Below are 16,278 nucleotides of genomic sequence, written 5' to 3'. Positions count from 1 at the left end.
TTTTGTGCCGGTCAAATTGACTAAAGTTTGACTAAAATTTATTAATATTTTATTAATTGACAAAAAAAAAAAACATGTCACCGAAAATAACTTTTAATCTACTTTAAGAAGTAATTTTCAGTTTTTTAAAATGATGAGGGATTGACTTATAATCTTTGGTCAAAATTTGGTCAATTTGACCAACAAAAATAGAAATGTGACAACTATTTTGGGACGGAGGGAGTATATTTTTAAATAACGATAATGAAAGGCATAGTGTTGAAGGCTGGAAAACGAGGTGATAAGGTGGGAGGGTTATGATGTGAAGTGGTCCCACACGCGAAACGTACGGTTGAATTTTCAGTTTAGCAAAACGAGGAGTAATTACTACTCAGTCCCTGGTACGATAATAAATCTTTTTTGAAGTTTAAATTATTATTATATCATGATTTTATTCAGAAATTTAGAAATAATAATTTGTACAGTATTATTTAGGCCATCTCCAACCGTGGAACCAGTTTTTGGCCTAAATTTTGGTCCAAATTTAGACCGAACCATCTTTCCATTCCAACAGTTTGGCCTAAATTTTGGTCCAAATTCATATATTAATATTTTATTCTTTTAACAATTTTATATTATTATTATAATCTTTTAACAATAATATAAGATTTCATATGAATATTAATAATAAATTCATTAAATTAGAAAAACATTACAGTTAAACAAAGAAAATAAAAGAAAATTTTACATTTTATTTAATTAACTAAAATAAAATTTACAAAGATTCAATACTACTCCGAATTAATATATCGTTCCCACAAATGCTCAATTAATACATCTCGAAATGCAATATGAACTTTTTTATTTTTAAATTTTCAATGTCGTCCAAGAAATTGTTGAAATCGAGCATTTTAATGTGTTGTGAATTTGAATTATTTTGAGAGTATTTAATTTTATTATATTTCATATTCAATATATATATAATTATTTAAGTAAAATATATTAAATATAATTTATAAATATTTAATAATTATATCAACATAAAATCATTTAATTAACTAAATATATAAAAGATTAAAAGTTATTATTATATTATTAAAAAGATTTAGGCCAGTGAATAGTGCCGGCCTAAATTTGGGCCTGTTCACCGACTTAAATTTGGACCAAAATTTAGACCGAGGATTTAGACTGAAATCGATCTAAATTTGAATTTTTAGACCACCGTTGAGTTTTGCCCTTGTAGCAAAACACGGGAGGAGCACTCAGCTGCGAAAGAGCAATACTAGTCCGATTCTTGATGATTGAAGGAGAAAAAAAAAACATGCTTATGTCATTTAGTTCTTGGTATTGCTCGCGTAACAATAATAAATATATTTTAGAGCTAGCAGAAAATAAAAATCAAATCACGACAAATAAGCATGTCAGGACTCGATCAGATGAGGCATATTCGAGGAATATACGAGTATAACCGTCGGGCTCTATTCTCTTTGGGCTCTGTGTCCACTTTTTAATTGTTCGACACATATTTTAAAACGCATACAAAATATAATTTTATAAAATTTTTATATAAAAATATAAATAATAAATATTTATTTAAAAAAATCAAAATAATTTATCAAATTATATTTTTTTAAAAGTTTTGTCTTTCAAAGTAGATAATTGAAGTGGACAGAGAAAGTCCCATTTATATCGCGCGTTTAGGCATGAAGATTCATAAAAGTACACAATATAATGGACAAATTAAAGAAAAATGGATATAGTGAATATAGGTGGAATTTATTAATATTTGATTGATATATTTATAAAAGTGGATGAAAATAATAGGTTAGATTAATTTTTATATTAAAAATTTATTATTTTTGAAAAATTGGAATGTAAGAAATTACATGAAACATACAGAGTATAAAAAATCGGTTGGCATGGAAAAGTATATTACGAGTAAAGATGATTATAAAGCAACGTATATGTACTATATATATGGGAAAAAATGTTCTTAGGATTATATATATTTTTTAATATCTGTTTCCATTTCTATTATAGTAATCGGTACTATTATTAATAAATTTTATTGACGACCAAAGGTCCAGAAGCGTTGGTTAAAACTTGAAAATACGGGCCACTCGATTGGGAAAAACTTTAAAAAGCATGATCCAGAAAAGTCATATCCGGGCCCGACCAAGGCCCAGGGTGAATCATATCCGGTGTTTGGATCCTCCAGAAACAATATTTTTTGTGTTAATGACCCATTTAGTCGGACTTTGTAAGAACTCATCCTTAACCCCGACCGAGTAAAGTAGTTGCTTAACTAAAGTAGTTGGTGTAATGATATTTTATATTATAAAAATTTACTACTTTTGGAATGTATACAATTGATGGGATGTTGCAAAAAGAAAACTGTATACAATTCACTGGGACGGAGGGAGTACTTAATTAAAACCTGCACAAAATATTGGGTAATATATACATTTTTGTATATATTGCACTTATTATAAAGGAAAATAATTTATAACATATTTTTACAATTTTTATAATAAAAATTAAGCAATTTTATATTTATATTTGTTATGATGATTAATTTTATACTCAAATAAATGCCCAATTGATTGATTAGTCATAAATTAACGAATTATCAAATAGATAAATTGATTAATTAACCAGTCATGAAATAACGATGGAATTTTTTGTGTAAGAAGGCAAGTTTCCAGGCTACAAAAGACTAACAGCAAGAATAGAAACACACCCCCATAATATATAGATTACAGTAAAATTATTAATCATTAATTAAAATAAAATATAGAAAGATTGATGCTGCGTTATTTAAGCCATTTCTTCCGAACTCTGCAAGACAGGCTTCTCCATCTACCTGTGACCTGAAGAACAAACAAAAACCCTGGTTTCCACATTAAATTTTAGATGTCCCACAAATTACCTACGCATCATCTTGTTGCTCTTAAAGAAGGTAAGAAAAAGAATTACATATATGAATTATTCGCTATTATTACCACATAATTATGTTGTTAATATTGTATGTGCATGAACATGAATTTGTGTCATATGTTGTTACATATATTGGTATTTGCAGGTGGTCGATATTGTAGGATTCTTGCAGCTTTAGTTCCTGTTTGTGCTGATACATTGTTCAAGATACTATGTATTCTACGAGATCTTTGGGTGATTTTAGGTGTTCTCTGAATTAAACCCTGATTCGAATGATTTTTTTTCTCTTATCAATTGAATTTCAAGGAGAAATTTTACGAAGAAGATTCGTATTTTCTTGATGAGAATTTGGAGGAATACAGAGCTAAGGGTTTAATGTTCGTATATTTTTTATGAGAATTTGGAAGAATATAGAGCTAAGGGCCTAATGTTCGTATTTTCTTGATGAGAAGTTGGAGTTGGAGAATATAGCTAACATCTTAATGTTCTAATGGTTGTAGACTATATCCGGGGATCACAATGGCAAGTGAAGTCCCTGGGACTTCAGGTGAAAAGTCCAAGGAAGATGTTTGTTTTTATAGAGACAATAGAGGTCTACTCAACATTTCTGTACAAACCGGTGAAGAATTTTCACCCGAATTTCTCAGGGACCGTGTTGCGGCACAAAAATGTGGAGGCTGTGACATGGATCATTATCAGCAGAAGGGGGGAATGAATCTTGACAATGATCCGCACCTTGTGTATATTAGAAAGGGTGGTTCAATTGAAGCACTTATACAAAGATCGCTTTCTAATGGAAGTATGTATGATCGAGCTACTGAAAGTCCTAGGAGTCCTGGGAATAAGGTGAATTCTCCTTTTTCATACCAGTACTCTTCACCACCTCATAAATCAGGCTCTCCTAAATCACACCAGCTCACATTTGGATATAACTCTGGAGTTAAGGAGGGGTATCCGCTCTCTGCGAAGATGAAGTTTCTTTGTAGCTACGGGGGAAGAATTCTGCCAAGGCCTAATGATGGGAAGCTTAGATATGCAGGTGGTGACACACGGATCATATCCATTAGAAAAAGTGTTACTTATAGGGAACTCATGCGGAAAACATTGGCAATATGTAATCAGCCTCATACTATTAAATACCAACTCCCTGGGGAAGATCTTGATGCACTTATTTCTGTATCGTCTGATGAGGATCTGCATCTTATGATTGATGAATATCATGATCTTCAGAAGAGCTCCCAAAGGCTGAGGATCTTTCTTGTATCTACTAATGACTCTGAAAACTCTTGTCTTCTTGGTACACGGAAAGTGCAGCAGAGTGATGCAGATTATCAATATGTCATTGCTCTTAATGGTATGCAAGACCAAAATCTTAATAAAAGCTCAAGCACAGAGAGTCTGTCAAGCTGTTGGGGAGGTAATAGTCCTAAGTACGAAAGAGATTCTCCGGCTACATTTCATCCAAGGGAGATTAAGGATAGTGGGAGTCCCGTTAAAGGGAATATGATGCTCTCCAATCTTAATCCTCAGGTTTGCAGTTCACCACGTGTTGGAACCAAACGACTTGTCCATTCACCTTCATCTCCTGCGTGCTTGCAGCAGATGAAAGTTCTTATTAACAATTCACCTATGAAGATCCATGAGGTAGGTACATTAAAAGATGGTTGTGAAGGCAATACTCTGTGTGCTTCAAAAAGTAGAGCAAATGAGAATATCTATTGGCATCATCAAGACAGAAATATGGGAGGATCCAGCAACAAGGATGTTACCCCCCTTATAGAACTTGAATCATTTTCTCCACTATATGATCAAGGTAGAGATATGGAAGCTGAAAAACTTAAGTTTAAAATATCAGCACCCGGAAATGTCCCTTATCAGAATGCAACTGATCTATTATCTGACTACAGCCTTCCACAGTCTTATCATCGCACAATATCTCAATTAGAATTGCAGCAACAAAATAGACCAAACTACTACTGCAAGGAGGAGTTAGTGTTGGACAAAGATTTTATTAATTTGGAGGCGTCAGATACTAGAAAGACATGTAACGATTGTGATCAAGATTTGATAAATTTCATGACTGACGACGATTCTCTTTTGGGCCAAAATCAGAATACTGCTGAGAGAAATGCTAGTAAAGGTGAACAAGTATTTGGAATTGAACCTAAGTTGTCGAACCGACACTGCAGTACAAACTTAAGAATTGATCTTCTCAAGTCATCACGAGATGGATCATGTATCAGAAAAATCTTGGACGACAATGATCAGATTGTGACAAATCTGTCAGAGCTTAGTCTAGTCAAGGACCCTGTTTTTGCTGAAGTAGCTTATTCCTATGATGATGTTGTGAATGATAGACAACATGATGCTGAAATAAAAGATTCCACCACATTAGTTGACTCTGTTCATTCGAAGGATCACGATGAAAGTAAAATGTCAGGACTGTCAGTTATTGTTGAAGATGTAACTGACAACATGCCTCCTGACATGTCTTTAACTCCCAGAGTTGTACAATTTGTACAAGATGAACCTAGTGAAAGTGATACAGAATCAGACCCCCTCAACCTAGACACTAAGTGCAAGGTAGTTTTCGTGATCTTTTTTAGATATCGGTTATATTGAAGCCTTTTTGAAAGATTTAACTTGTTATTCTACGGTTTTAGGATCCTACAGGTGTTGATGTTGGTAATTCTATCAGTGATACCGTGATAGCTGAAATGGAGGCAGGCATTTATAATCTTCAGGTTAAACATTTGGGCCTTTAATCTAGCACCTCCCTCCCATTGATTCATCACCTGATTCACTTTCTTTGAAAATATAATATGCTTTCTTAGAACTGCAATCAAGCTGATTCAGATATGTCTTCTTTTATAAAATCATGTGATGTTCAGATCATAAGGAATAGTGATCTCGAAGAGTTACAAGAGTTAGGATCAGGTACCTATGGAACAGTCTATCATGGGAAATGGAGGGGTACAGATGTTGCTATTAAACGAATAAAAAAGAGCTGTTTTGCTGGAAGATCATCAGAGCAAGAGCGCCTGGTGAGTTTCTTCTTACCGACTTTGTAAATATGCAACCTTATATGTTATCAATTATAAGTTTAATTCAACCTAACTTTGGAAATAAATTATATTAAAACTATATATCGCAAAACCAGATGAACATATTATTTTCTTTAGAGAAATTGAGAAGTGCAACAATATCTCTTGACTTGATGATATTACTACTTCTGAAAGATCAAAGATTTCTGGAGAGAAGCTCACATCCTGTCTAAACTTCATCATCCCAATGTGGTAGCATTTTACGGGGTGGTTCCTGATGGACCTGAGGGTACGTTAGCTACCGTTACTGAGTTCATGGTCAATGGATCTTTGCGACATGTTCTCTTGAAGAAGGAAAGGTAACTTGATCATTTCCTGATTTTGCATCCTTTGCAGAATATTTATCCACATGACCTTATATATATTTATTATGCAGAGCACTAGACCGTCGTAAAAGGCTTATGATAGCAAGGGACGCTGCCTTTGGAATGGAGTATTTACATATGAAAAATATTGTTCATTTTGATTTGAAATGTGATAACTTGCTCGTCAATTTGGGAGATCCTAAACGGCCTATATGCAAGGTGCCTTAGTCCAACTTTTTATCTTCTGTTTTTTTACTTTTATCTGTCGTAACTCTGTGCTCATTTTTCGCCAGGTTGGTGATTTTGGACTGTCAAGAATCAAGCGTAACACACTTGTTTCAGGGGGAGTGAGAGGAACTCTCCCATGGATGGCTCCAGAGCTACTCGACGGTAGCAGTAGTCGGGTCTCTGAGAAGGTTAGTTCAAACTCAATCATGAAATCATGGGAACAAACAATTACACCTGTCAGGGCTTCTAATAGTACATCATAACCATCTATTTACCATTTTTCCAGGTCGACGTCTACTCTTTTGGCATTGCAATGTGGGAAATGCTGGCAGGGGATGAGCCATATGCAAATATGCATTGTGGCGCCATCATAGGTAAAGTCTTCCTTCCATCGTTCATTTGTTGATATCCAATTCATGATCCTAAATATGTATTATGTTGTATTTGTATATCTTATGAAGGTGGAATCGTAAATAACACACTTAGACCGCCTATACCGGCACACTGTGATGCTGAGTGGAGAAAGCTGATGGAGGAGTGCTGGTCACCTGATCCAGCAGTTAGACCATCATTTACGGAAATAACAAACAGGTTGCAAGTAATGTCGATGGCTGTCCAGCCAAAGCAGCGTATTAAGGTTAAAAGATCAATAATGTTCTAGTCGGTCTCCCTGTGTAATTTCCTACTGAAGAGAGAAAGAAAACAAAAGTGAGTATTAGTGCAAAAGAAAAATCATTTATATTGTGTAGGTTTTTTAAAAATAGCTCGTGTAAAAATTGTTGTAGAATTATCATAGCCTTCTATTTAGCAAACCAAAACTACTGTCCATTCCTAACTTTTAGGGTTTACAGAAAGACTTGAATTACTGACATTCCGGTGGTCGCTATGAAGCAGCCACTGAGAAGGCCATGCACCACTTCCAAGGCCTATATGGAAATGAAAACAGATGTTGCTAGAGATGTTCTATAAAATAAATTCTGTGACTGTGAGCAATTTGTGCAGGGAATCACCATAAACTGATCAAAATTCTTCAATTAATATATGGTCATGTTCTGCCTGTTTTTAGGTTGCTGCTTGATGGTGAATTGCAGCAAATTTAAAAATTTTGCTTGGCTCTAGTTGATATCAAGAGTGTTAAAATCCTGTCTAGCGCATATCTACGTGATGACACGTATTTTAAGATTTTTATAAATAATAGCGTCACAGATTATTTTAAATTTTGTTTTAAATGAATTTTTTAATATATATATATAATTAATTTGAAAAATAAATTATCAAATTATACATTAATTTTATAATACGTGCCAAATGAGAAGGCGGAGAAAGTATCCGAATATGAAATAAAATTAACATATCAAATATCAATTAAAATGAACATATCAAATAACCTAAAATCATATATTCTCTTCGTCACAATTTATCTGTCTTGTTTGAATTTTTATAGTCAAGTTGACCAAACTCTCACCAATAATTACGCCCTCCGTTTCTAAATAACAGTCGCTTTGACTTTGTGCATGTAATTTGAGGTGTACAAAAAATATATTTCTACGTATTATTTTTCAAATTTTCTTTTTTCTGAATAAAAGTTTGATATCTATATTTTTATTCAAAAAAAGAAAAATTTAAAAATAACGTGTAAAAAATACGTTTTTATGGCACCTCGTGTGAAAAGTAAAAGCGACTATTATTTAGTAACAGAGAGAGGAATAAACTGGGATCTAGTATTTAATAAAGGATCTACTGATCTAGTATGGAGTAGAATCTTGCGGGTTGCGGCCACATGATAAAACCGGCTCTATAATAGTAAAACAGACTCTTCACTCTGTATCATCGAGGTCAACCACTTGTTCTCTTCACAAGTCACAACACACCAGGGATTGATGACGACTATGATGATTGTCAAGCCTCTCCACTTGTTTCAAACTTCCAACACCACTGCTGCAACTAAAACAAGCCCATTCTCACAATCCCCTCGATCGCTTTCAAAAATATCTTGTGTTTCATCACCACAGACTCCTACTCGGTTATTAGTTGATGAATTCAATCCTAAAATCCCAATTGAAAAAGCGCTGACCCCACCTAGCTCTTGGTACACTCACCCTTCTTTTCTTTCTCTTGAACTTGATCGCGTCTTTTACAAGGGCTGGCAGGCCGTAGGTATCAATCACTATGGAGGAGTACTATTTTATTTATTATTTTTTTGGACTCGTTTTTGTATTTATGTGGGTATTTGTGTGTTAATGGGGAGATTGATTGATGATTTCAGGGTATAGTGAGCAGGTTAAAGAAGTAGGCGATTTCTTCACTGGCAGGTATTTTCGTTGTTCGATAAATTAATAAATTTTTTCCTGTGCCAGTATAATTATCTCGATAGGTAAATAGAATTTTCTGATTTTAAGGATAGTTATTTATTGAGGAGTTGGGGTTTAATAGGTAATCTTATGAATTTCGTGAAAAGTGTTTGCCCACAACCGATACGGGACCGGGCCGAGCCCGCACGGCTCTGTTTTTGGGCACCTCCCAAAAAGCCTCGTTACTATTGAAGTTGTTCTGGCTGACTTATATTTCAGTTTTCTGCCCCTCCCACAACCGAATGTGGGACAAAAACCTAACATTACATGATAGTAATGAAGTTCAAATATTGTGTGCAAAGATAAGAGGAAGTAATCGCTGGACACGGAAAAAATAGGCGCCCCTACATGTTTTTGCAACTTTTTTCTTAGAGTCTTTAACTTTTAAGGGTAGACTTGGAGTTGGAGATATGTTGTTCTATCCATATGTAGTGACAGGCCACAGGAATTGTTGAAGGGTCTCATGGAAAAATGCTTGAAGTCTATGATTGTATATGCTGTAGGAAGGAGTTGCCAAAAAGTGCAAGGACGATTGTTTGTTGCTGTCCAGATTATTACTTTAAGTGTCACGGATCACTTTCCTTGTCAATCTCCACTTTGCACACAATTAACTATATAAAGTTGTTTAGCCTGCTCTTCTAAAGAGTGAAGATGTGGCATAAACCGCACCCGTTTCACCCATTTTTACAAGCTTATAAATATTTAGAATTCTGTGAACTAAGATCAAGGCCACGACTGTATATAAAGTGTCTTTGACAGTGTTGTTCTAAAATGAAATATGGCTTCTAGAAGTTACATGAATGCAGCTTAGCAACCATGAATATTAATCATGGAGCATTCTGTCGGGACATATTCTTAAAAAGAACAATAACATTTTTTTTTCTTTGTTTGTAACAAACTGTTGGTTGGCTTAATTAACACTAGGATTACTAGCTTAGTCATCATATTTGCAATTATTAAGCATAGTTTTTTATATTGCATAGCCTCTCTATATCACGTGTTTGCATCGATGCCAACGACATGATAACACATTAATTATGTTTATAGAAAGTTAATTTGAAAAAATAAATTTTGGTCTATAATGCTACAACTATTCTTGGCATGTCACCTCATGCAACAATATGATGTATTTTTTATTTACACAAATGATTTTTGTAATAGTTTTTTTGTTATATAATAGTCGGATGTGGGTGAATGATAAACCGTGGCAGGTTAGGAAACATAGAGTATGTGGTGTGTCGAGATGATAATGGTGAACTACATGCATTTCACAATGTATGCCGCCATCATGCCTCCCTTATTGCGTTTGAAAGTGGCAAGAAGGCTTGCTTTACTTGCCCATATCATGTAAGTTTATTAATGCTCCGCTTTACTTTCTGACAGAATTTGCCCGCCTGTTCTAATTAATTTCTGCACTAAAACTGTAGTCCTATGTTTTGTGAGATTAACTTTCAGGGGCTTACATCTATGATCGTTATTTTAAGTTATAGTTAGGACTTCTGTGGATCCTTCAATTAGTGGAATTAGGAGATTAGGACTTACTGGATCCCATATTAGAGGAATTCAAATCATAAAGGAAAAATTATAGTATGTCAAGTCTTGTATTTTCATTTTCTGTGTCTTGTCATACTATTCACAAGTTTTAGTTGTTAACACTTGATTGCTGCATTTTTAATTATCTGATATGACTAGAGTTGATACTTGATAGAATATGTTTTCTCAAAGGCACATATTTACCAGCATATGGTTTTCATGTTTGAACATATAGTGCATGTAATCTGCACTTGGTCCAACTTCTACAAATTATATTGCACTAATTGGTTCTCTATGGGTGAAGCGAGCTATATCTGAACTATGTAGCATGCTCTTCTAGTAAATAACAGAATTGATCATGGCTGGCTAATTATACATGTTAGTCGTTGAATTTTTATTCAATTTAATGTCTCCTGATATCTATAATACATTGATGTAGTGTTAGTTCTTTGATCTGTCAAGTTCATTTCTTTGACTTGAGAACAACTTTTTTTGTAAGCCAAATTTGAGATGATGAGGTTATTACTTGTTAAAACTCTTGGAACATTTGTTATTTATTATTTAGGTCAGTGTACTGAACCGGCCTTTTTCATTGATGTTTTCTGTAATTAAAGAGGAGTGATATGTTTTGCTGGTGAAAATGGAAAGGATAAATTTATGGATAATCTTCTGCAGGGATGGACATATGGATTAGATGGAACACTTCTCAAGGCAACTAGAATCACGGGTATTCAGAATTTCAACGTTAAAGTATGCAGCAAATTTAATTGTAGGTGCATCCTAATCCCAGGCTATAGCCACATTTTCTGATCGAAAAATTTTGGTGATGTTTATTGACATATGGAATTAGGAATTCGGATTGGTTCCCCTCGGAGTAGCTAGTTGGGGACCATTTATTCTTCTGAATTTAGAATCTGAACACTTTCCACATCAACAATCTCTTGATAATGTGGGTACTGAATGGCTTGGTAGTGCATCAGAGATCCTGAGTGTCAATGGAGTGGATTCATCACTGAGTTATCTGTGTAGACAGGAATACATCATTGAATGCAACTGGAAGGTCAAATTCTCTTTTTTTAGCCTTTTCCTATTGACAGTCATGTATGTACCAAGAGACTTCATGCTTTAACTTTCGGGGATTACTCTTTTTTATATAGCTATTTGCCTATTTCAGCTGTTCTTCTCCATTATTGTCTAGCAGGTATTTTGCGACAACTACTTGGATGGTGGATATCATGTCCCATATGCACATAAAGGTCTTGCATCTGGCCTTAATCTTGAATCATATTCCACCTCAGTATGCATCCTTCTTAGACTCTTAGTTTATCCTTTGTTATTTATGGTACTGAACTTGTATATTGATTTACATCATTAAAAAGTCTACATGCAGACTCTTAGTTCACCTTTAGTTAATTTTTGTTCTAGTTTGAACTTATTCTCAAGTGGTTTTGTTTCTCCCTCACACTCTGCTTATTTTCTCTTTTTAACTTTTCACAATTTGCGAAAGTAGGTATTTGAGAAGGTTAGTATACAAAGGTGTTATAGTGGTCAAGTGGATAGTCACGAGGATACTGATCGGCTTGGATCAAAAGCTCTATATGCTTTTATTTATCCCAACTTTATGATTAATAGGTCAGTGGATTTAGCGCTGCTATACGTGATCTGGTTGTGCCAGTTTACTTTATATTCATTGCCTTCTTGTCTCATTCTCTTAAATTCACTTGTGCTTTAATCTGGAGATCTCAGATATGGGCCCTGGATGGATACTAATCTAGTACTACCCCTTGGACCGCGGAAATGCCAAGTGATATTTGATTACTTTCTTGATCCCAATCTTAAGGTAACCTTTGAATATACTTTGATATACCAGTGACTAATGAAAGAAAATGAGCATTATATCAACAATAATACAAATGGTCTGGAACTAATGTTGCCAAGTTAAGAAAAAATAATTGGGGGGATTTTCAAAATCGAGTTTAAATGTTATGTTTGAAAGTGAAATGTTCACGGGAAAATAATGTCAACAGAATAATAGCTTTCTGGTATCTAGGATTATTGTCATTAATTTATCCAACCTTTGTTTGCGATGTAATTACTAAGTTTCCCATTACTTAAAAAGCCAATAAACAATAATTTGTGCTATTGCAGGATGACAAAGAATTCATTGAAAGTAGTCTGAAAGACAGCGAGAACGTCCAGGTAAAATCAAGTCTAGTCCTTCACTATACTAAATATCTGTAAATATATTAGTTCTAAGAGGTGGAATCTATTTCCAGGATGAAGATACGTTTTTATGTGAAGCTGTTCAGAAAGGTCTTGAATCACCTGCATATTCAAGTGGCCGCTATGCACCAGCCATTGAGAAAGCCATGCATCACTTTCATTGCCTGTTGCACAAGAATCTCGTAAATGAGTAACTGAAATTGTAGAGACTATAGAGAGCTGGGATGATTGGATAGTTCATTCTCTTACTTATATGGAACTTGTTAGCAAGTTCGTTCTGATAACATGACTACTTAAATATTTATGGTCATGTTCTGCCCACTGCTGGTTTTATGTTTGGACGTGAGATGCATCATACATGTTCGTTCCTCTGTTGTTTTCTGATGTTTTGTTACTGTTGTTTGATGTGATTTGCAAGTTTTGGTGAAACTAAGGAGAATACCATAAAATTCAAAGTATAGTTTTTAACAATTTAACCTTATGTGCTTTTATATCTGTTCCAATACTTATCTGTGGTGAACAAGAATTGAACCTACTCGAAGTATTTGTTCCAATATTTTATTTTAAAATTAATGTACTTTTATGTTAAGTATGTTTAAAGGAAATCATGTACAATTAAGTTTAAATTATATAATACAGGAAAAAATAGGAAAAATATATTTTTTTGCCACTCAACTCATTGTGTTTTTAAAAACTTACCACTCAACTAAACGTGTTTCTAAATTTTCCCGGAAACAATAAGTTAAATAGCAAAAAGGTTAAATTATTTTCCCGAAAAAAATAAGTTGAGTGGCAAAAAAACTTATTTTCCCGGTGGTAAGTTTCTAAAAACACAATAACTTGAGTGGCAAAAAAATCTATTTCCCGGAAAAAATATTTGCTATCGAGTGTGATAACAAATGAGTTAAATTATTCCCAAAATTCTACAATCGCCTTTATAAGATATTTAAATTAACTTAATAAAAGTTACTTGAGTTATTGAAAAAAAAGAAATACTTATCCGATATTCAAATTACAAACCATTTTTTTCCTAATTGCCAGCTAAAATAAACGTCTATAAATTTTTTTTTATCACCCCATATTAAACAAGTCAAACAGATAATAATTATTTTAAAAAAAAGTCAAACAGATAATGGGCCGTTCCTTGATAACCCATAAACCGACAAACATACAAGACGGCCCATCAAAACGAGCTTATATAATCCAACGGCTCATACTAAATCATCTCTAACAGGCGATCCCCACCGTCCAAAAATAGGGTTAACATTGGTTTATATCATTCTCATCTTACATTAGGGTTTTACGATCTCTCTCTCTGCGTCTCGCTCTCTCCAACTCGCACCCAGGTACCAACGTATACTAAAATTTGTATACTTATATACATACATCACGTCTGCAAATCTATATGTGGTTTTACAGAATGTTGTGTTTGTTTAATTTAATTTCTGTACATAAAAAAATAGAAAATAAATAATCATATGCTGAATAATTGTGTGTAATTTTGATTTAAGTAGATAGTTGCTGTGAGCTCAGATATGTTATTATGAATTGATAGACTGATATAACTGATTGTTAAAATTCGGATCGCTGTCTATAATTTGGTGGTGTGTTGGTTTGTATTTTTTTTGATATCGATAAATTTGTCGACGAGGCTAATAAATGTGGAGTTGCCATTTCTAGTTGCCATTAGTTTCCTGAAGGGTTTTAATTGGATGAATGTATGTTGATCGGTTAAGTTGAGATGCCGAATGAATGGATTGCTTTAGTGGTTATTCTAGGGGATTAAGAGCATTGGCAAGGAACGTTAAATTGTTAAATGGTTATTCTAGTTGTGTAGATGTGTGTTTTGGAGAATTGAATTGATTTCTAGAAGGTTTTGTTTTGGGTTTCTTTTTATATTGAAATGTGAATTTTGTGATTCTGATTTGTAGTTTGTTTTTTACATGGTAAAGAGAAAATGGTTGAGGTAGAAATGAAGGGAAATGCTGTGGTTCCAGAATCATTCTTGAAAAAGCAGAAGAGGGCGGATGAATGGGCTCTTGCAAAGAAGCAAGAGGTCGAAGCTACCAAGAAAAAGAATCTAGAGAAGAGGAAGCTGTTCTTCAATCGGGCTAAGGGATACGCAGTAGAGTATGCGAAGCAGGTACGACTGATGTTATTGCTAGTGTGTGCAATGCTAGTATGTGTTTTAAATGTAAAAGTTTCTCATCATCAGCTCTCTTTTTTTCCAGGATAGAGAGTTGATAGACTTGAAGCGTGAGGCAAGATTGAAGGGTGGTTTTTATGTTAGCCCAGAGCCTAAGCTGTTGTTTATCATCAGGATTCGAGGGTATGTTATCATATCTTAAAATTTTCAATTTCTGATAATAGAATGTCAGAGGAAGCTGATGCATTCTGTTTATTTGAACTTATAGTATCAATGCCATTGACCCGAAGACTAAGAAGATCTTGCAACTTCTGCGATTGAGGCAGGTAAAAATATTATGACATTGGTGTTCCCATCTTAGATTAATAAATATTGTAATCTACAATTAGAATAATGTTGATAGTGCCTTCAAAAAAGTATGTGCACTAGCATCAAATTATGTTCGTAACTGTATGAAGTACACACGTGTTGTTGCCGAGTAGTAGTAGATACACCTCAAATAGTTGATAGTCTTATCGGGAGAGGCTTGCAGCATTCTGAAGTGTGATTTGATTGTATGAACAGTTGCCTACAAAAATGTGTATTACATAATAACTTAAAGTTGACCCTTTTACCTCTTGTTTCCAGATATTCAATGGTGTTTTCTTGAAAGTAAACAAAGCAACTCTTAACATGTTGCACAGGGTGGAGCCATATGTTACCTATGGGTAAGCAACCTAATTATTTAGACAGCGAACATCAATTGACTGAGGGCAGTTTATGCAATTTATGGTACTTGCAAAGTTTGTTGTGCAATGTAATTAATTTGTTTTCATTCCCTTTCAGATACCCAAACCTGAAAAGTGTTAAAGAGTTGATTTACAAAAGGGGTCATGGAAAACTTAAAGGACAGAGAATTGCCTTGACCGACAATGCCATCGTCGAGCAGGTATGTTGGAGAAATTATCAGATCCTGGTAGATACTTGCATCACAAAGTTTCCTATTTTGGCTGTGTATTTTATTGTGTGATTGACACAGGCTCTGGGGAAGTTTGGAATACTCTGTGTTGAAGACTTGATCCATGAAATTATGACTGTTGGACCTCACTTTAAGGAAGCAAACAACTTCCTCTGGCCATTCCAGCTTAAGGCACCACTTGGTGGTCTGAAGAAGAAAAGAAACCACTATGTTGAGGGAGGTGATGCTGGTAATCGTGAGGCCTTTGTCAATGAGCTCATCAGAAGGATGAATTAGCTTTCTCTTGGGTGGACTATATTGATTTTGGTGGTACTCTGTTTACATTTTTACTGTTAGTGCCTGGTGTTAGACTGTAATTTGAGTTTTATCCTTGCTTTAGTAAAATTTTGGTGATAAGTTGAATTTTATGGTTACTTGGTTCCTTTCAGGGATGAATGCATTTTTTCTCATGCTTTTGTTTTTAAGTCTAAAACTTCAATAATTGTCAGTAAGTAGCGACTGATGTATTTAATAG

General features: G+C 34.2%; 3 protein-coding genes across 5 annotated transcripts; all 3 read left to right on the top strand.

Annotated features, from left to right (window-relative positions):
- Window positions 1–2,791: 2,791 nt before the first annotated feature.
- On the top strand, window positions 2,792–7,371 carry LOC135147112 (uncharacterized). The gene is made up of 9 exons (XM_064079742.1): window positions 2,792–2,938; window positions 3,062–5,499; window positions 5,580–5,660; window positions 5,808–5,960; window positions 6,156–6,319; window positions 6,397–6,544; window positions 6,619–6,741; window positions 6,840–6,927; window positions 7,015–7,371. Exons 2-9 carry the CDS (start codon window positions 3,436–3,438, stop codon window positions 7,212–7,214), a joined length of 3,021 nt encoding a protein of 1,006 aa, XP_063935812.1. The 5' UTR covers window positions 2,792–2,938; window positions 3,062–3,435; the 3' UTR covers window positions 7,215–7,371.
- A 932-nt stretch (window positions 7,372–8,303) lies between these two features.
- Window positions 8,304–13,041, top strand: LOC108224719 (choline monooxygenase, chloroplastic). Of its 2 annotated transcripts, none has more exons than XM_017399418.2 (10): window positions 8,304–8,710; window positions 8,820–8,865; window positions 10,116–10,251; window positions 11,113–11,187; window positions 11,288–11,497; window positions 11,639–11,734; window positions 11,948–12,069; window positions 12,184–12,277; window positions 12,586–12,636; window positions 12,714–13,041. In XM_017399418.2, the coding sequence occupies exons 1-10, from the start codon at window positions 8,434–8,436 to the stop codon at window positions 12,852–12,854; spliced, it is 1,248 nt and encodes a 415-aa protein (XP_017254907.1). In that variant the 5' UTR covers window positions 8,304–8,433; the 3' UTR covers window positions 12,855–13,041. The 2 variants fall into 2 exon arrangements, with proteins under 2 accessions (XP_017254907.1, XP_017254908.1); XM_017399419.2 differs by having other exon boundaries at window positions 11,113–11,210; window positions 11,410–11,497.
- Window positions 13,042–13,878: 837 nt separating this feature from the next.
- Window positions 13,879–16,228, top strand: LOC108224426 (large ribosomal subunit protein uL30w). 2 transcript variants are annotated; one of them, XM_017399048.2, is made up of 7 exons: window positions 13,879–14,006; window positions 14,613–14,803; window positions 14,892–14,989; window positions 15,075–15,132; window positions 15,434–15,513; window positions 15,632–15,734; window positions 15,825–16,228. In XM_017399048.2, the coding sequence occupies exons 2-7, from the start codon at window positions 14,618–14,620 to the stop codon at window positions 16,038–16,040; spliced, it is 741 nt and encodes a 246-aa protein (XP_017254537.1). In that variant the 5' UTR covers window positions 13,879–14,006; window positions 14,613–14,617; the 3' UTR covers window positions 16,041–16,228. The 2 variants fall into 2 exon arrangements, with proteins under 2 accessions (XP_017254537.1, XP_017254538.1); XM_017399049.2 differs by having other exon boundaries at window positions 13,924–14,006; window positions 14,592–14,803.
- The last annotated feature ends 50 nt before the right edge of the window (window positions 16,229–16,278 follow it).

Source organism: Daucus carota, chromosome 6 (genome assembly GCF_001625215.2).
Source record: "Daucus carota subsp. sativus chromosome 6, DH1 v3.0, whole genome shotgun sequence".
In the NCBI taxonomy this organism is placed as follows: Eukaryota; Viridiplantae; Streptophyta; class Magnoliopsida; order Apiales; family Apiaceae; genus Daucus; species Daucus carota.
Note: the sequence above shows the minus strand (reverse complement) of the source record. Positions and strands in the feature narration are given on the sequence as shown.